This window comes from Leiobunum rupestre, chromosome 11 (genome assembly GCF_980474605.1).
Source record: "Leiobunum rupestre chromosome 11, qqLeiRupe1.1.hap1, whole genome shotgun sequence".
NCBI lineage: Eukaryota > Metazoa > Arthropoda > Arachnida > Opiliones > Sclerosomatidae > Leiobunum > Leiobunum rupestre.
In genome coordinates this window covers 18,056,095-18,074,532 of record NC_143394.1, presented here as the reverse complement: position 1 = coordinate 18,074,532, position 18,438 = coordinate 18,056,095, and the positions used below count along the sequence as shown (strand labels likewise).

Genomic DNA, 18,438 nt, shown 5'->3' with positions numbered 1-18,438 from the left:
TTTTATAAACCATCGTCTGCTGTTCCGTCCGCAGCTAGCCTTCCCGTGTGCTGTGACGTCATGATTCCGTTTAACAATGAAGAAACCTTCTCTTTCAATCGTTGAGTCTGTTGAGCCAAAGATAATTTAAACTCGTACCCTAGATTCGAAATCCCTCTCTCGCGCGTTGCCGTTAGCGTTTACCCACTTCCCGCCGGAACTCAGAAAAAATTCGCTCCATGGTTTGCGCCTTACCGCAACCACAGCCAACTTCGATCACACGCTATATACCGCGGCAAAACGTGATCGAAGTCAGCCGTGACACAACCGATGGAGCCCGATTTTTCTGAGGCCACGTGCCGGAAAAGGGTAAACGCTTCGTAACAAAACCGTCAATGGGAAAGCTCTCAGTATTCGAATCTAGGGTACGAGTTTAAATTATCTTTGTACGTACATAGATATAAGAATTTGTATATTAAGGTCTAGATAAATTTCGGGGCGTCTTAGCCTAACATAAAATATGGAATTGACACCTAGCAGAAACCGAGGAAGGCACGTGACCAAGAGCGCGAGCTCTCTTAGCATTTTAGTACCCGTAGTCTAGATTATCTTTGTTAGTACTAAGTACTTGACCTTTCCGCAGGCCGTAGTCTTTAGACACCATCTGTTGGTGACTTTTAGTATAATTTTTAAGCAGGAGACAATAGCTGAAAACTATTCGTGAGTTCTGAACCGTTAAGAGAACGGCCCAGGACTGAGCTGTAACGTCATAAAAAAAGTTCAGGATAGTTCAGAACTTTTGTACGAATAGTTGTGATTCAATTTAAGATCGTACGATTTGACGATGTGCAGACGAATTTTAGAGATTTCAACCTTGAGTTCCGGCCAGTACTTGCTCTTGGGCAGGTACCGTTAGAACGGTTCCGAACGGTTCAACAAGAGGTTCTTGTCTGCGAATAGTTTGCATTTGGGCAGTTCTAGAATTTTTTTTGCCGAATAGTGCGCATGGGGACTGGTTGAACGGTTCAGAACTCACGAATAGCTTTCACCTAATGGCTCTCGCGACGATAGCACGAGCTTTCTTACCGATAGATAGCGCCTTATAAGGATAACCTGCAAAAATTACGCGTTTCTGCTAGCTGTCACCTTCGCATTCACTCCCTTTGAAATATTTTATCTAGACCTTTATATACGTTTCCTATATCTATGGCTGCGTAGCCCAAGTATTCTGCTTTATCGATATTTGTGAGGCTGTGTTACGGTCAAATGTCAGAAGATTTGTTAAAATGTGATTTTTCTTGCAGGTAAGCTTTAATAAGCCAGATATATCATTATATGTATTGGAACATGAACATCATTTCTAGTGGAAAGTTATTTGGCAATTGTATACTAGGGACTTACTGAGACTGAAATTTTACCGAAATTGTTTGCCTATAGCTAACCAAAATTATCCATTTCAACGAATCCTGAACGAATGAATCCATTCAGAAATACACTGTTGGACTGAAAGATATTGACATTGACCCTATTTTTTCAGAGTCAGCTCGGTTCTCTCAAAAGATACAAAACAATTTGGATACAAATTTATGTTTGATGGTCTTGAAGATACCTGTTGGAACTCTGATCAGGTTTTTTGTTATTTGTAAATCTTAGGATAGGATCTTAAAAATGTTAAAAGTGGAGTATGCGTGGAGATAAGGTAGACTTGCTTTGCCATACGGAAGGAGCAAGATATAATCATTTTGGCTAAATTTAACCATAGCTCCTGCAATTTTTTGTTAGAAAAAAAAAGGCATAGGAATATTGTATGGTATTACTTACTGCGGAAAATAATTAAATTATTAAAAATTAAATATTTTAGTATTATAAGGGTATATTCGTCTTTTCTACTGCCCATAAGTAGAACACTTTTACACCCTTTGCAAACAGACAGGAACCCCCTTTTTTAAACACTGCTTAAATCCCAAATGTTACATTACTTTTAAAGGGACACACTGGCGTTTGAATTTAACCATTTTCCCGCACTTATTTCCAGAATATGTTTGGTCGTATCTGCTACCATGTGGTAAATCCCTGTTGAATTTTTCCAAACGCCGGTTAATTGGAATTCAATTAATCATGACATTTGTAAACTTTAAAATAGAATTTAACTATTACCGTTAACCTCTACAAGTTTTTATGGGAAGGGGAAACCGAAGGACTCGGCTGGAGGGGGGGGGAAACCCCCTTCATCCAGTGAAGAGAGAACTTGCAAACTCCACACAGAAGGGTCGAGTAGTTCCTAGTTTTTACTCAGTGCCACAAGCTGGTATAGAACCCGGCTCCTCTTGCCGTAAGGCAAAAGTGCTAACCACTCCGCCACCCCACGTTAAAATCAAGTATATATGACTATAATATAATGTAAAATATTATACATTAGAATCACCGGTATTGTTTTATCTTAAAAATAATGATAAAATATCCGAAAATTCTAAACTTTTTCGTATATATTCCATTTATTCTATTTTTTTTGGTTTGTCTATCATCCCGTAACCCAATTTTTTTTTTAAATTTTAGTATTGTTCTGGCAAAATTGGGTCCCAACTTTATCTTTTGGAGCTATAATAAATAATTTCACTTTATTTTAAAATATTTTATATTAGAATCACCAGAAATTCATTAACCGAAATTATCAACGACCTCCTTTTTATTGGGGGGCATTTTCCCATAGTACAAGGAGAGGGAGGCAATAAAAACCGAACTGATTTCAGCCCGCCCGCGGAAGAGGAAAAATTCTAGTGCATCACGGGTAGATTACTCCGACATCTAGTGAGAGGAAAGATCAATAGCCAGGTGGCGTACTCAAGTAGCCTTGGTGAAATTGGGAGAGGCGGAATTTCGAGGGGGGTTTTCTCCTCCTTACTAAAAAGAAGGGGGGAATGGGAACTTGCCTCCCGTGTTAGAGGAATAGGATGTTGATAATTTCGTTTCATGTATTTCTGGAATCACATTATTGTACTATTATCCCTTATAAAGGGTTGCCATGAGTCAGGGAATTGCAAGGATTTGTAAAAATTCAGGGAATTTAAAATGAAAGATTAATGAGGTGATCTAAAGTTTCTACTAAAATATTAACTGAAGTAAATTTAATTACGCCTGATAAAAGTTGAATATATAAAAGGCCAGGCAAATTCTATCATTAAAAGGATTATAATAATATAAATTTAAATCTGTAGGTCTGTACAAATCCGTTTCTTTTAAATTCTTAAAGAACAAAGGAGGGTGGTGGCAAGTCCTTCATGCCACGCGAGCCAACAGCTCCCTACACTAACTATTACCGTTAACCTATGCTATGTTAGCCAATTGCAACAGGCCTGAGGCCCTTTTCACAGTGATGCAGGGGAATTTAAACTGCGTGGGAGGGTTGTGGCTAGCCCTGCCATAGATTAACACTAACTATTGCTTTGAAACCTCTGCAAGTTTTTATGGATAGAGGAAACTCAGAGGAAAACCACTTAAATGGACAGGGAGAGAACTTGCAAACTCAATCCAGAAGGAGTTGTTCTGAGGTTTTCACCCAATGCCACAAGCTGGGATTGAACCCGGGCTCCTCTTGCTGCAATGCGAAAGTACTAAGCACTTTTCCACCCTGCCATAGAATGGACTCCCTAATAAAAAGCACTATTAAAATAAATTAAAATTTTTAAGTTGAGAGTATTCCATTTCAAAAAAATTCGAAAGAAAATGTGTTGAAATCAGGTTACTGTTAATAAAATACTAGCATAACTTACGTACATGCAATAATTTAGAATAACTTTTTCAAATTACAAAATCCATTTTCAAATTACAAAATCCATTTTCAAATTACAAAATCCGTTTTCCAATTACCAAATCTTTTTTCCAATTACCAAATCTGTTTTCCAATTACCAAATCTGTTTTCCAATTACCAAATCTGTTTTCCAATTACCAAATCTGTTTTCCAATTACCAAATCTGTTTTCAAATTACCAAATCTGTTTTCAAATTACCAAATCTGTTTTCAAATTACCAAATCTGTTTTCAAATTACCAAATCTGTTTTCAAATTACCAAATCTGTTTTCAAATTAACAAATCTGTTTTCAAATTACCAAATCTGTTTTCAAATTACCAAATCTGTTTTCAAATTAACAAATCCAGTTTTCAAATTACCAAATCCATTTTTCAAATTACCAAATCCGTTTTTCAAATTACCAAATCCGTTTTTCAAATTACCAAATCTGTTTTTAAAATTACCAAATCTGTTTTTCAAATTACAAAATCCGTTGTCAAATTACAAAATCCGCTTTCAAATTACAAAATCCGCTTTCAAATTACAAAATCCGTTTTCAAATTATAAAATCACTTTTCAATTAACAATATCCATTTTCAAATTAAAAAAATTCCTTTTCAAATTACCAAATACGTTAAGAACCCCTACTTGCTAATAAGAGATATTTCTATTTTTAGGGCAGTCCACAGTTTATTGTGTTGAGATTTCAACGTCCAGTTACACCAAAGAGGCTTTCTATACAATTTCAAGGAGGTTTTGTCGGAAAAAATTGTGTTATTGAAGCAGAAAACAGTAGTGCTTTTTTTAAAATACAAGATTTTTTCCCAGATGACAATAACAAGGAACAAGTATCCTTTCTTTTTTTTTAAACTTTTGCCCATTGTTGCATAACCGTGGCTAGTGAAAGCTAAACAAACACATATGTTACCTTTATCAAGCAATTTAGCAAAGTGTGGTTTGATCAATGAACTTCTTAGTTATGGTTCCAGTATAACTCTGATGTAACCAGTTGAGGATGTGTTTTTCAACGGTGGTGATGGCGGCATAGCTTAAAATTTACTAGCACTCAACTTTGCCAGAGGTTGAGGTTTCTATAAAATAAACTGTTAATGAAAAGAGTGCATACAAATTTTTTTATTGGAAACTCATGCAAAATTGCTTGAATCCCTTTCTTTTAAAATATAAAGAAGCATGAATAAAAATAAACGAGTAAAATAAAAGTTTAGATTCATTAAATTGTCTATATGATATTCTGTTAGAGCTATTAATGTGGTTGATGTCACAGACGTTTTTAAATAAAATTACTTCATTGTGTGTTTTACAATTCTTAACTTGATTTCAAAGCACTTTGAAGTTCAAAATTTCACCAATTCTATAAGTGCTTTGAAGATTAAATTTAGCAACAGCACCGATTTTTTTGGGAGAGTAATTATTTATAAATTGAGATTGTTTGGCTACTCCCAATAAATAATTTCTTTGTTCTTGGTAAGTGTAGGCAACTCCATAAACCACGGCTAATGAAGTAATTAAATTGTTGGTTTTTAAGTAATTGTAATGGCGAAACTAGACGTTGGAGACATAACGCCTGAGTTACTTGGCCACCCACAATCATATATTGGATTCCTTGGCTTGGATGTAACTTCAAATGCTGTGCATAATGCCATTTGGGACTCTTTTAGTTCATCAAGGAGAACTGATAAATCTCCACTTTTAATGAAATTAATGAACAAGAATCATTCTTTTCCTTTGAAAAAACCTAAGGTTCGGTAAATCTTTGTTTTAAATTTGGATTACTAGTGTTACTGTTATGAAAACCCAACCACCTAAAATAATGGCATTTAAAGTCGCTCGTTGACTTAGGCCTAGTGTGGTGCTAAGGGTAGCTTATTAATTTCTTTATTTCTTAGAAGTCATCGTTTGAATGGCATGTGCCTAAAGGTATCCTGAAAACAAACTGGCTTTCAAAACATTTGTACCAACTGCCTGCGGTAGCTGTTCTATTTTACGATCTTGATTGGGATGATGCTGCATGGGCAGACAAACTTATAGATGTTGTCACTAAAATTACATCACTTCGGTCAGTAGAATTTAACTATGGTTATTTTATTATTTTATAGGGACATGCCCTAGCAAAAACAACAAAGTATCAAAATTATTATTGACCTTGTACAAAAATTATCTAATAGCGTTTTCCATTGGACTGCTTGAGATTGGCAACGAATCTATTTTCCCAATGCCATTAATTTCTCTTGATCCTAACAACTAAAAATGAACATACAAAAAAGATCCATCTAATATGGATTGCTCGTAGCTCACCTGAGCAGGCAAAATGTAATATAAAAATGCAGATCGAGATGATGTGAATGGAAAACGCTATGACCCAGATGTTTGAATATTACAGGTATATACGTAATTTGGTAATTGATTACGATAAATTCGTGTCTAGTACGAGGCCCATAGTTTTAAATATTTGGAAATCTGGGCACTTTTATAATTTGCAATAACTTACTACTTGTTATTAGTAACGTGTCTAAAACCGCATTTTAAATTTGTAGCGAGAGCTTAAAAGATAGGAATTCAAAGATTGCTATGGTTTTAATTCAAAAGACTATTCCTTTACCAGGAAGTAAGTGTTTTATGAGTAATTTGTATATTAAATTTGTAAAGACGTATTTAGTTAGTTACTCAAGTTGATGGGTGTTTATTCTAAAGGCGAAAATGCAGAAGCTACTGAAAAGGCAGCAGAGTTGTGTAGTATATGCGAACTTTCTGTGAAATCACTTTTTGCTTTGCCTTACTCTGATCATTTGCATGGATACACTATGAGGTATGCGCTTAAAACTGTTAATTGTCATCTTTTTTTGTCAAGCCACCAAAAATGTTTTAATTTATTAGAATGGAAGGTGCATTCTATGAACTAGCTCAGAATTATTACCAACAAGAATCCAAAAGAATTAAAAACAATAGAGACATGCTTAACAAAACTACCCAACAAGTAAATATTTTATTGATATATTTGAGAAATATACTTAAGGTTATACAATTATACAAATTAAATTTTTTAAGCATGTTCAAGGTATATAAACTAAAATAAAATAAAATACACGACGGATACTTCATGGTTTATACATATTTATTTAAAACTTTGAAAAAACCGCAATAATAAAATAAATATGTATAAACCATGAAGTATCCGTCGTGTATTTTATTTTATTTTAGTTTTTATACTTAAGGTTGTTACTACAAAATATTTTAATTTAACGTAGCTGCTCTTTGTGCGCTATCAGTTCAAAATTGCCTTTTTCAATGAGTTGAAACAAGATTTACTTCAGGCGGTAAAGTAAGTAAAATTACATCTTTATTTTCAGGCATGAAAAGTTAAATATACTTGCTGACATTAGTGTTCGTACGGGGATAAAATAAAGTTGGGTGACTGAACCTCCTTCTTAGCAAGCCTTACGGCGTGCATTGTGTTGAAATTCATAATTTAAAAATAACAAAATAAAGCTGATTTTGCCATATTTACTAATTTCAGGAGTGGGAGTTAAAAATTACGATTTTTAGCATCAAGGCATTGGTGCCTCGCAAAATAGTTTGAATGCCCCCAAGTTTTAATGGCTGGTTACAGGCCTGCTCCACCCGAGTGGAAGGTTAGTTAAAACAGGGTTTCGCCTGGTTCCCCGAGGGGATCGTTAGTGATACCATATTTTTTCTTCTCCGGTACCATTCAGCCATCAGCACGAAACCTTACACCTTGGCTTAAGGAAGAAGCAGAGCCTTAGTTGTTCAGCATGAAGGGTTCCCCCATGCGTTCAAGAAAACTCTTATTCTATTAGGGTTATTCATTTCTAAGAGAGGAGGGAGGGAACCTATTATTTTTGATAGGTCAGAGGTCTACAGTCGGCTCATTTGTTACTACGTTGAGTTGTTATTCGGAACAAACAAAATAATTCTGTCCAAAGTCCAAAAATTAATCCCTAAAAATCACCGTCCCAGACTTAATTTTTGATTGTTTGGCCGGGGATTTTCGGGGAAAGTTTCGGGATGGGGTCCCCGTACGAACACTAGCTGACATAGTACCAAAGTTGAAAGGAATACAATTTGAATTTATTTTCAGAAATTACAAGCAGGCATATGCCTATTTAATGGAAGTTAGAGCATCGGATACAAACATGTTAGAAGTTAAAACCGTTGGTGGTTTCATTAATTATAAGGTGAGTTACATATTACATTATTGAAACCCTTAAAGGAATATGCGGTATGTATAGTTTCAATATTTCTATATTTGTTTGTTGAATCAAGCTAAATTTTTTCCAGATATGCGCCTTATCATTCCTGTTAAATAAACCCTTGGATTCGATATCTCAATTTCGCAAACATGTAGATATATTTAGAAGTAAAATAGGTCCTCAAGAAGTTGCATTCGAACATAGTGCCTGGATGGCCAAACAGTGAGGTTTTTTGATTGCCTCTTTACTTATGGCAATTAAATTTTGCCATAATTTTAGATATTCTTACTTTGGTGATCTTTTTGAAGAGGCTGTAAACCAAGGGTTAACTGCCATTCAAACTCAACATCCCGGTTTTTACTATCAGCAAGCTGCTGCTTGCGCAGCTAACCAAAAACATCAGTGCCAGAAACTCTGCAAAGAATCTGTGAGCTATCCAAATCCAGACCCCTTAGAGAATATAAAATCTATGGAATTTTATGGTCAGAGACCTTGGAGGCCTGGTGTTCAAAGTAAGAGTTAAAGAGTTAAGTTGGGTACACAAGGGCGAAAATGTGCATAGCTTTTAAAACATTTGCCATGCTTTAGGCATTGAACCGCCTGATTTAAATTTGGAGAAGCTAGGATATCTTGCTCTTCAATTTAAAGAAACTCAAGTTCACCACTCGGTATGTAGCTTTAGTATATTCCAAAATAGAACCAAATGAATTTGATTGATTATTTAATGATGGTGTTTATATTATATTGACAGAACTTAATAATTAATCATCTAAGGAATGCAGTTGCACAATTTAAGAAGTACAAATGCCCTAGACTCAAAAGACAACTAAGTATAATAGCTTTATACTAATATTGTATTATTATTTAATGCTTATGTGTTTTCCATTAGTAAAAATCAAGCACTTGCATCTAAATTACTATTTAAAGATAATTAATGTTCATGTGAGGAATCAATGGAAATCACTGAATTTGTTATCATCAGTCAGGATCAAATTTTTACCAGTGATTATCCCCTCAGTTCAGCCGTATTATTTTTTAGTATTAGAAGCTGTTTGTGTGATAAACAGATATTTGTCGGCCAATGGCTGTCACTTAATGCAAGTATTTTTTTAGAGTGACCAAAATGGCAGTCTTTGAAGTTTTAAAATTTTACAGCCTTAGCTTAAAAAGGTGTCGAGTAGTTGATTATTTATAGTGTTTTCCATTTGATCAACTTACGATGTTCCCTTTGTGCGCTCAGATCTATTCCAGTGTTTCATTTATTGCTCTTGAGTGCTCTGAGATCACGCAAAACCTATCTGCCAATTTTAATAGATCAACTGATCGATATCTCTCTCAATCTACTCTTCAAAATATATTAAATTTTTTCTCGATAGGAGTGAGACCTAATGGAAACTCTATTTTGCTTACCTTAATTAGGAAGTTTTTTAGTACTCAAGTAAACTAGTGATGGGCATGCTTCTCTCGTTTTGAGCGGCTCTTGTCATTTAAAGATAAATTCAAATTAGAAGAGTAATATTAATCGCTTATAAAAGAGCAAAAAGAGAGAAGCACAATTTTCGCCGCTTCAATAAGAGGGTAGCTCAGCGGCAAAATTCCTCCCAACTTGTAATGTGGCCTAAAAATTCCATTTTGGTGTCTACTTTGAGTATCCGATGAGTCCGTAGCGTGTTTTGTGTTGTTCCCAATGGTAGTTTTCACGCTGAGTCGAATATTGAAATATTGAAAGGTTATATCACGATTTTGGCCAAGACCGACCATACTTTCAGATCGTACGTATTATTAAGTGCAGAATCGAATGAGACCAACCTCAAGTCCGTAGGTTGAATCGTTTCCGAGCTATAACGGAATTTACATAAGAAAATTTACATTTAATCCTCCAACAGTGTCGGAAAATGTTTTTTTCTTATTTTTCAATTTATTTTTTACAGTATTGTTAAATGTTTGCAACATGAAAAGATGTTTGAAAAACATCAAACACTGTCGAATTCATTCAACACACATTTTTGGGGGCCACAGCCCCCTCTTGCCCCCCCAAAAAACTATGTTGTCCACCCCACATTGCTGGGGACTCATTGGTTACTCAAAGTAAACACCAAAATGGAATTTTTAGGCCACATTGCAAGTAGGGACGAATTTTGCCGTTGGAGAGCCCTTTTTGGGCGTCTTTTACCTGTACTAAAAGTACAATTTGAATTTTGAGGGTCAAGCTACATATTTGAGTGTTTTGACAAGCAGGAAGGTGTGCATGAGTCACATGGACGGAAGAGAATTAAGGAGCTATCTAAAATTTTTCCAGAGTTATTTAAATGATTCTGTGGTAATATTTAAACTAAGTTACTGTTATATACTATTCAGACTAGGCTTATCAAATTCAGTATTAATTTTGAGGGAATTTGAGTAGTAAAATATTGTTTTAAAAAAGCGGGAAACAAAAATGAGAGGAGCACAAATTTCACTGCTCATAAAAGAGTGGATCACGAATTTTACTGCTGAAAAAACCACGAAGATTTCACTGCTCAAAAAAGAGCGAAATGAGAGGAGCAAAAATTTTGCTGCTCAAAAAATATTGAAAAGAGAGGTGTAAATTTTGTATTGAAAAAGCTGTGAAACTATTTTTTCCTTAGCCTATTTTAATATTTTTTATCTTGTGCAAGTGTTTGAGTTGAAAATGTATGTATGTCAAAGTTTGAACTCAATGTAATATTTCATAGTGGTACAAATGGGCCAAGAGTATCATTGTAGTAAAGAAAATTCTAAAGCTTTGGCGTAAGTTGTTTTCAATTTCCATTTCGTTTCTTCGCTTGCATACTTAAGTTTTGCTTGAACAAACATGAGGTTTAATCCAAAATATTCTGATTGATAAAGGGTTAAACATTGAAAAGAAAAGTTATATTTTTATTTGTAAGACAAGTTATTAACTTTTTTGGGATGCACAGTTTGACCTTGGATGAATAATAAAAGCTAACGCTTACTGGATATTTCACACGTACCTTTGTCAACGCATTCGCGGGCGTCTCTCAAACTTTGGAGAAGACGGTGGGTAGCGAGGGGGGGGGACAATTTAGTGGGACAAGCTTCGCGGCGCGTGCACGAGATTTCAAAAATAAGTAAAATAACGTCAGATTGAAATTCGAGTCCTGTTTTCGGCTTTGTGTGGAATCATTGTAAGCTATTGTTATTACTTATTAATTCAACGGTATAATACAGTACAATAATGTTATAAAATGTTAAGAGTCAAACATTGTTTATACCCAAAATTTTCATTGTTTTCACAATGTCACAGAAAGTTGATTCCGGCCACTGAAACTCATATCTAATTAAACAATAAATAATTAATACTTACGTAAATAATAATAACCATAATATGCGGTACTTACTTAAAAACTAAAAACAATAATAATTTCTATACAAGAGAGAATAACATAGGGTAATAATCCACCACGTGGAGAAACAGGTGCGCCCTCCTTAAAAAGCTTGTCCCACCAAAACGCGAAAAATAGACAGATGGCGCTGAAAGCAATCCCAAAGTTTGGTGGACGCTGAAAACCGAGAGTGAAATATCCAGTAAGCGTTAGCTTTTATTATTAATCCAACCCTTACCAAAAAATAAGTTGGTTTTTAGTTGGTATTAACATTTAAGTTGATATGAAGTTGGTTTTAAGTGGTGAGCATATTTCAGTAAACTAGTTAAGTTGGTAATAAGTTGGTTTTAAGTTGGTGGGAAAATGCCTTTTTCTTTAAGTTGGTATTTAGTTGGTTTTTAGTGGTCAGAAAATTACATATTATTTTTTAAGTTGGCTTTAAGTGGTCTTTATTAAGTAACATTTTAAGTAAGTTTTAAGTTGGCTTGAAGTGGTCTTTATTAAGTAACATTTTAAGTAAGTTTTAAGTTGGCTTTAAGTGGTCTTTATTAAGTAACATTTTAAGTAAGTTTTAAGTTGGTTTTAAGTTGTTTTTAAGTAGGTTTTTAGTTGGTATTTGTCTCAAATACAAACTTAAAACCAACTTAAATAGTTCTTAGACCACTTATTTTTTGGTAAGGGAAGGTTTGGCCATAAAATTGCCATAGGCAGTCTACAATAAAATCATACATTTTTCTTTTTCAGGCTACTTAGTCACGTATTATGGCACTATAGAATTGAAAAATGGTGCCCTTTGGTTTCAAACATTTTGCTTACAGCCCTAAAATGTGCTTTCTTATCAGCCAATGTACAGGAATATGTTTCCTTGGGTCTTGAAGCCATAAGCAATTGTATCCTTTTGTTGGTTTTCTGTTATTTTGCCTAAACTTTGTTGGAATCAAATTTTGATGAAAGTTTTCCTTAGCCCCATATTACAGGGATACTGTGTACTGCAGAAGAAAAAATTCATTATCAGTCAAATATTCATAATATAATAATGGTAAGATATATTTAATTCATCATACTGTAAAAGAAAAATTAAAAAAATTATCCCAAGGTCCTTATAAAGCAAAATTCCCTCAAAAGCACTCATAAGAACCAATCTACTCTCTTATGTACTCTCAAAAGTACTTGTGAGACAAAATCTATTTGATAATGCACAAAATTACCCCAAAAGTATTCATACCACTCTAATGAACAAAATTCATATAAAAGTACTCAAGAACAATCTATTCATCATGAACAAAATTACTCCAAAAGCATGCACTCATAAGAAGAATATCTCTACTGAACAAAATTCCTCCAAAATTAATTGTAGTTTTATTTAAGTAAATAAAACACATGTGATCCAGTTTTAGGTCTCTGATTTTGCTAACATTGTAACATGTAAGGCTGGGTGAATAGCACTTTTAGCCTATAGAGACGAATATTGAATGTCTAAAAATTTTCTAAAAGAATACCGAGACAAATAGTAGTTTTCAAACCAAATACTAAATAGTTAGTCTTCATGTAAATACTACCTTATCGAATATTCGTCGAATAACTGGTCTAATAGTCTGAATATTTTTAAATTTAAATATCTAAATGGTAGAATTGAATTATTTAATTATCATTAGCAAATTTCGTAACTTGATTTGCATCATCAACTTTATATGAAAATTTTATTTAAAATCAATTCTTAAAAAAAACAAGTTTAGGTCAAGACTGTAGTAAAAATTCATTGAAAAGTATATGAATTAAAGAATTTGCTATAAGCCTTCTCAGAGTCTTATTTTGTAACTACATCAATTTTGTAAATAATATGTTAGACTTTTGAATATTTAAGTATGTGAAAATAAGTTCCCATTAATTTATCTGACTTAATGTTGGTGCTATTTTTAAGGGTAACCTTCCATTCCCCATGGGTAATTTATCTCAAGAAGAAATTTCCTCCTCTGAGGCACTGTGGATTGAAAACCTGGCCACTCTAAAATCCCAACCATTGATTTTCACCATACCTATGCCAAATGTTACTCAATTTGGTAAGTTTCGAATAAATTTTATTCCAAACTATAAGATAGTTTCTATGAGGCATTAGCATTTTTGTAACAGATGTGAAATTAACAACTATATATTTTCGAAAATTTGTAAATCTTTCAGTGGAATGTAAAGCTATGTTTACAAATAAACAATTCCATGCAGATGAGAAAATATCTCTGAAAGTGTACCTTAGGTATGTATTTTTAAGAATTATTTTTCAGTGATCTTTGAAAAGAAAACTTACTTAACAACCCTTGTATTTCTGTACTATTGATTATTACTAATATGAGACATGATGTTATAATATAGACTTTTTTTTATTCAGAACCAACTGCCCGCAAGTAGTGAAATTTACCAAACTCAGTGTTATGTTTGGAAATACTGTAAGAATTTTCCCCTCGGGATCTATTATTAAGACCATCTATAATCATGTCTTAATCATACTAGGTGTACAACAAACCCATGTTTTGCGAAATTCCAAATGAAAAGCAAATGCTTGGAGAAAACGGCAATTTAAGTCTTTTGCCAAATAAGACAAGGCTATTCACATTTGAATTTTTACCTAATTCATCTGATGTTAATCGTAATATTCAGGTATTTTTTTAATGTCACATTAGATATGTACCAATCTGCTTATCTCCAAATTTTGATTGTCCTTGTTAATATTAGATTACTCAAATTGCTCTTCAGCTGGGTTCTGAAAAATATATTTGTGCTATACTAGTGTGGCCTGATATTAGTCACGAACAGGTAGTTACATCTGAAGAAATTAGGAAAGAATTCCCGTTAATTAATGTTTGTTGTATGGATGACCTAAATTTCAATGAACTCACTGAAGACAAATCTACTTTGTAAGTGTCAATGCCCAAAAATATATTAAAGTCAGACGAAAAAATGGATGATTGCTTGATAACCGATTTTAAATTATTGTAGGATTCTTCCACGTGAGCCAAGGCTTCAGATTCAAATTTCACATGAAATTACAGTATTGAAAGATGAAATATTTCCTCTTCAATTGTCTGTAATGTGTGAAGAAAGAAACTCCGTTTATAAATTAAATGTTTCCATTCATTTGGATGAAGAAAGTGAAAATACTAATCTAAATGACTTAAGTATAATTTTAATCTATAATTTTAAATTCTTTAAAATTTAAATTTTTGGTATAATATATTTCATTTCAGCCGAATTTTACGAAAACTTACCAGATATCAACACACCCAAATGTAGAGAATTAATAGGTATTGATTTACAACAACTTGCCCCAGGAGCTATGGTAATAGAGAATCTACTAAGTCATAAATTTTGTGTCTATAAGAACCTAAACCCTAAAAGAAGCATCAAACTTTCCCAGTTATCACCTTTTTAATTTTCAAAAGTTGAGCAATACAAATGCAAATAAAATGCGTTTAAAGCATACAATTTTAAAGAAGTAAATAATTAATTTACCTTCTATTAGAAAAAACATATTTCAAAATATTACTATAGGAAATTTCTTCAAAATATGTACAGTTTATTGGTAATTGTAATTATACCTAAAACAAAAATGGAATTCCATGCAGAAACTACTTTCCTCCTAACACATGTGCTTTTACGTTTTTCATAACTCAGCATGAGCTATAATTTGACGTTTTTGTATGCGGATGCTACTTTTTCCCCAAACAAAGGTGAAACGTCCTGGACACATTCACTAGTCTAATAACGTGTTTCCATTGGGGAAATACTCTCGAGACTGAGTTCAATTTTCATATCACTTGGATCGCCAATGGAATATGAACTTCATACACTTCTGCTCAACGTTCGGAAGATAGTAAACTATAAGCTGCTCTCTAAAAAATTATTTAATTGGGAGCAATTTAGATTGGTCCTTCAAGCACATCTTATCTAGAGAGATGACAGGAGAAAAAATTGGGTCAGTTTCAGAGTGCTTTCAATAGAAAACACTGTAAAAACTATTGCATACGAATTTATGAGAGCTCAGCCTTGGGCTCGTGATGGTACCTGCTCTCGAGCAGGTACTGCTTAAACAGTTTCAAAAGGGAATTGGTTCCGTTGAGCAAATAGTTGGCGTTAGAACGGTTTAAAATTTTTTCAGCGAATACTTTTGCGCAGAAACTCATTGAACAGTTCCAGACTGCGAATAGTTTTCACCTAATGGCAGGATATTTTTACACACAGTGTATTTTATAAGTAACCAATTATTTTAACTAATTAACCCTAACATGTGTTGATTGTGGAAACTAATATTCTAATTTACAGAAGACAACTTTGCCCTTTGCTATCAATTACTGAAGTTAGTTAAAATTAAAAGTGCTTCTGTGGCAAATAAAATTTTAGATATTTTTCAATTTTAGAGTACAAAACTGGTTACTTTTAAGCTTTAAAGAAATGTACTTAGCAGCAGAATTATAAAAAAAGTTATACATTTTTATAAACAAAAAATTGAACATACAAACTTATGTTTCTGGGGGTCATGTGCCCCTTTGGCTACACCTCTGAGGCAAACTATATTTACAAATTAATCTCTTAATATTTAAGAAAATTAAATGAATGACCAAAGCTTGACGCTTTTTTTTAATAACTAAGCAAATTTCTATTTCTCATAAATTAATTATCTAACCTTCTGATAGGTTGAAAAGTGTTTTTACATGAAAGCTTTAAGCGTACATCCCCGAAATGTAGTTTTTAAGGTGAGCTTATGAACTGAAAAACTTTTTTTTCTTTATTTATTTTTTGACCATGCAAGCCATTTTCTAATATTAGACTAATATTACATTAATTTACTTTAGCTTAGTTATATGACTGAAGTGGATATTGATGAACAAACTTTGTCATGTCAGTGCGTTAAAGAAGAACGTTATACTTACAACGTAAAAGAGCCATTTCATTTCACACCTCTGTTACTTAATTTAAAAGTATGAATGACCTCATTGCGTGACAAATTATCAGATTTATTACATTAAAAACCAATTGTATTTATATGATTTTCAACAGTTTCAGCCTGTTCAATATGCCAGAGCTGAAGAACAGTTGTTACTTCGTTTGGATATCACTTCGTGTTCTGATTTGGTCATTGAATTAAAAGACAGTAGCCTAGCATTGGTAAGACATTCTTAAACTATTATCATTAGGTTTGTTGAAATTGAATATTTTCGTATACGTATACTTTGTCTCTAGACAAAGCATTTTGTAATGTCAGATGAAGAAAGTTCGCAAGTAGCAGGATGTAAGTGTTATCTTTAAAATATATTGTTTACTTTTACTGAGACGTATATCAATTGAATATTTTAACTTTGTTATTTAGTGGAACTAAATAAAGATGAAATTGCAAGTGACTGTTTTTGTTTACTAACAAATTCCGATTCACAAGAATTGGTGTTGTTAGGAACTTACTCATTAACATGGAAAAGGTGAACATACGTTTTAATTTATCTGCAACATCCGAAATGAACCCTATCCATAAGTTTATAGTATTGTTCCATAAGTATGTCTTTAAGTTAAATATTTTACTCAGAGTTATCCACTCTGATGTACTCCCAGGAAGAATAGCCCTCTTGCAAGGTACTGTCTACATAAGAGTCCTGTTATAGAGTATGTGTTGGGAAAGCTGTCAGTAAAAGTTTTGCATATGAAGAATAGGAAATATTGTAACAGTGTTATAGACTTCTGCCCAACATTTGAAATTTTTATGTAGTTTGTTACATTTTACGGCCTATAGGGAAAACTACCTTTCTACTTGGAACTACTTATAATTATAAGGTTTATTCCAATTTTTGCAGAAAGTCTTCAACTTCTACTATTCCATGGGTCAAACAAGAGTTTAGACTACCAAAAATAAATATTGTAAAGGTTCCATTGTATGCAGAACTAGAAGCTCCTTCTCATGGATGTGTCCGGACTCCTATGACAATTTCTTACACCCTACACAATCGTTCAAATACTGTCCAAGAACTGTCTTTAGTTGTAGATGGAAGCGATGCCTTCATGTATGCTGGCAATAAACAGGTACATTTTGTGTTAGTGATTTAGGTCAGTGTGAAGAAACTGAATTGATTACCTATTTAAATTTTCTTAATACAGCTTCATTTTTGGATACTACCTAGAAATAATTTCAAATTGGTTTATAACTTGTATCCACTGATATCAGGCTGCGTTCAATTACCAAAATTAAAGTTGCTTCTGAATCCTGGGAAATCTACTGCAATTTCTCTGGATGATTTGCTTCAGTCAATGCTTCCATCTCATATGTTCATAATGGTACTAAATCTTTACTACTTCGATGGCGTAATTTCTTCAGGAATGAATAAGAAAATGATAAAGAATTTAACTTTCATTTATGTAAAAATTCATAGTTCGAACCACATGCGTTTTTGTAAGCAACTTAATATTTGAACAAATTTTTATTTGCGCAATAAGTTGTGTTTTTACTTATTTTAAAGTCTACTTTCATTAAGGAAATCTTGGGAATTTGGCAGAAAATTTACTTCAGAACTTTGTAAGATTTTGTTTCGTTAATATTTTTATCCTCAGCAGCTCATTCAGAGTATCACAATTTTACTAAGTTCTATTCACACATGCCAACATGATAAGTTGCTGAGGTTTTGAGAGTTAACCAGCTAAGAAAACCGCTCAATTAATGTTAATAAGGGTGGGTAAGATTAATATATGAAATTTAGCTGTGTTCAATCAAGAGAATTTATATTAAAATGTTCAAATTTAAATATAAGGAGGTAAGCCTTGATCATAAAAATGGCCATTCTTCGAAGCTTGAAATTTTTTTCATTAGCACTATGCTGGCCAATAATATTCTTCTAAAATGTTGGTTCGTGTTTATTGAAAGTACAATCTTCTATATCATTTTGTTTTTAATTAATAATACAATTAACCTTCAGTTCATTTTCTTTTATAGCCCCAGGAAAAAACATCCATAGAAATTGGTAGGTCAGCTTGATTGTAATGGATGTAATATAATTTAAATATTAGCTTATAAATGTTATAATAAAAATTTTCTTTACACCTTTT

At 33.1% G+C, this 18,438-nt stretch overlaps 1 protein-coding gene across 1 annotated transcript; it reads left to right on the top strand.

The window, feature by feature from the left end:
- Window positions 1-4,588: 4,588 nt before the first annotated feature.
- gry (trafficking protein particle complex subunit 11 gry) lies at window positions 4,589-18,438 on the top strand. Its single transcript, XM_090163621.1, has 31 exons — window positions 4,589-4,615; window positions 5,168-5,252; window positions 5,314-5,528; window positions 5,675-5,844; window positions 6,323-6,393; window positions 6,480-6,594; window positions 6,663-6,762; window positions 7,034-7,107; window positions 7,885-7,981; window positions 8,085-8,218; window positions 8,276-8,508; window positions 8,585-8,664; window positions 8,748-8,826; window positions 10,711-10,765; window positions 12,106-12,251; window positions 12,339-12,400; window positions 13,283-13,421; window positions 13,540-13,612; window positions 13,745-13,802; window positions 13,867-14,013; window positions 14,089-14,270; window positions 14,353-14,531; window positions 14,601-14,692; window positions 16,047-16,106; window positions 16,206-16,331; window positions 16,411-16,518; window positions 16,594-16,642; window positions 16,721-16,826; window positions 17,196-17,421; window positions 17,497-17,673; window positions 18,326-18,438. The coding sequence occupies exons 3-31, from the start codon at window positions 5,322-5,324 to the stop codon at window positions 18,365-18,367; spliced, it is 3,387 nt and encodes a 1,128-aa protein (XP_090019747.1). The 5' UTR covers window positions 4,589-4,615; window positions 5,168-5,252; window positions 5,314-5,321; the 3' UTR covers window positions 18,368-18,438.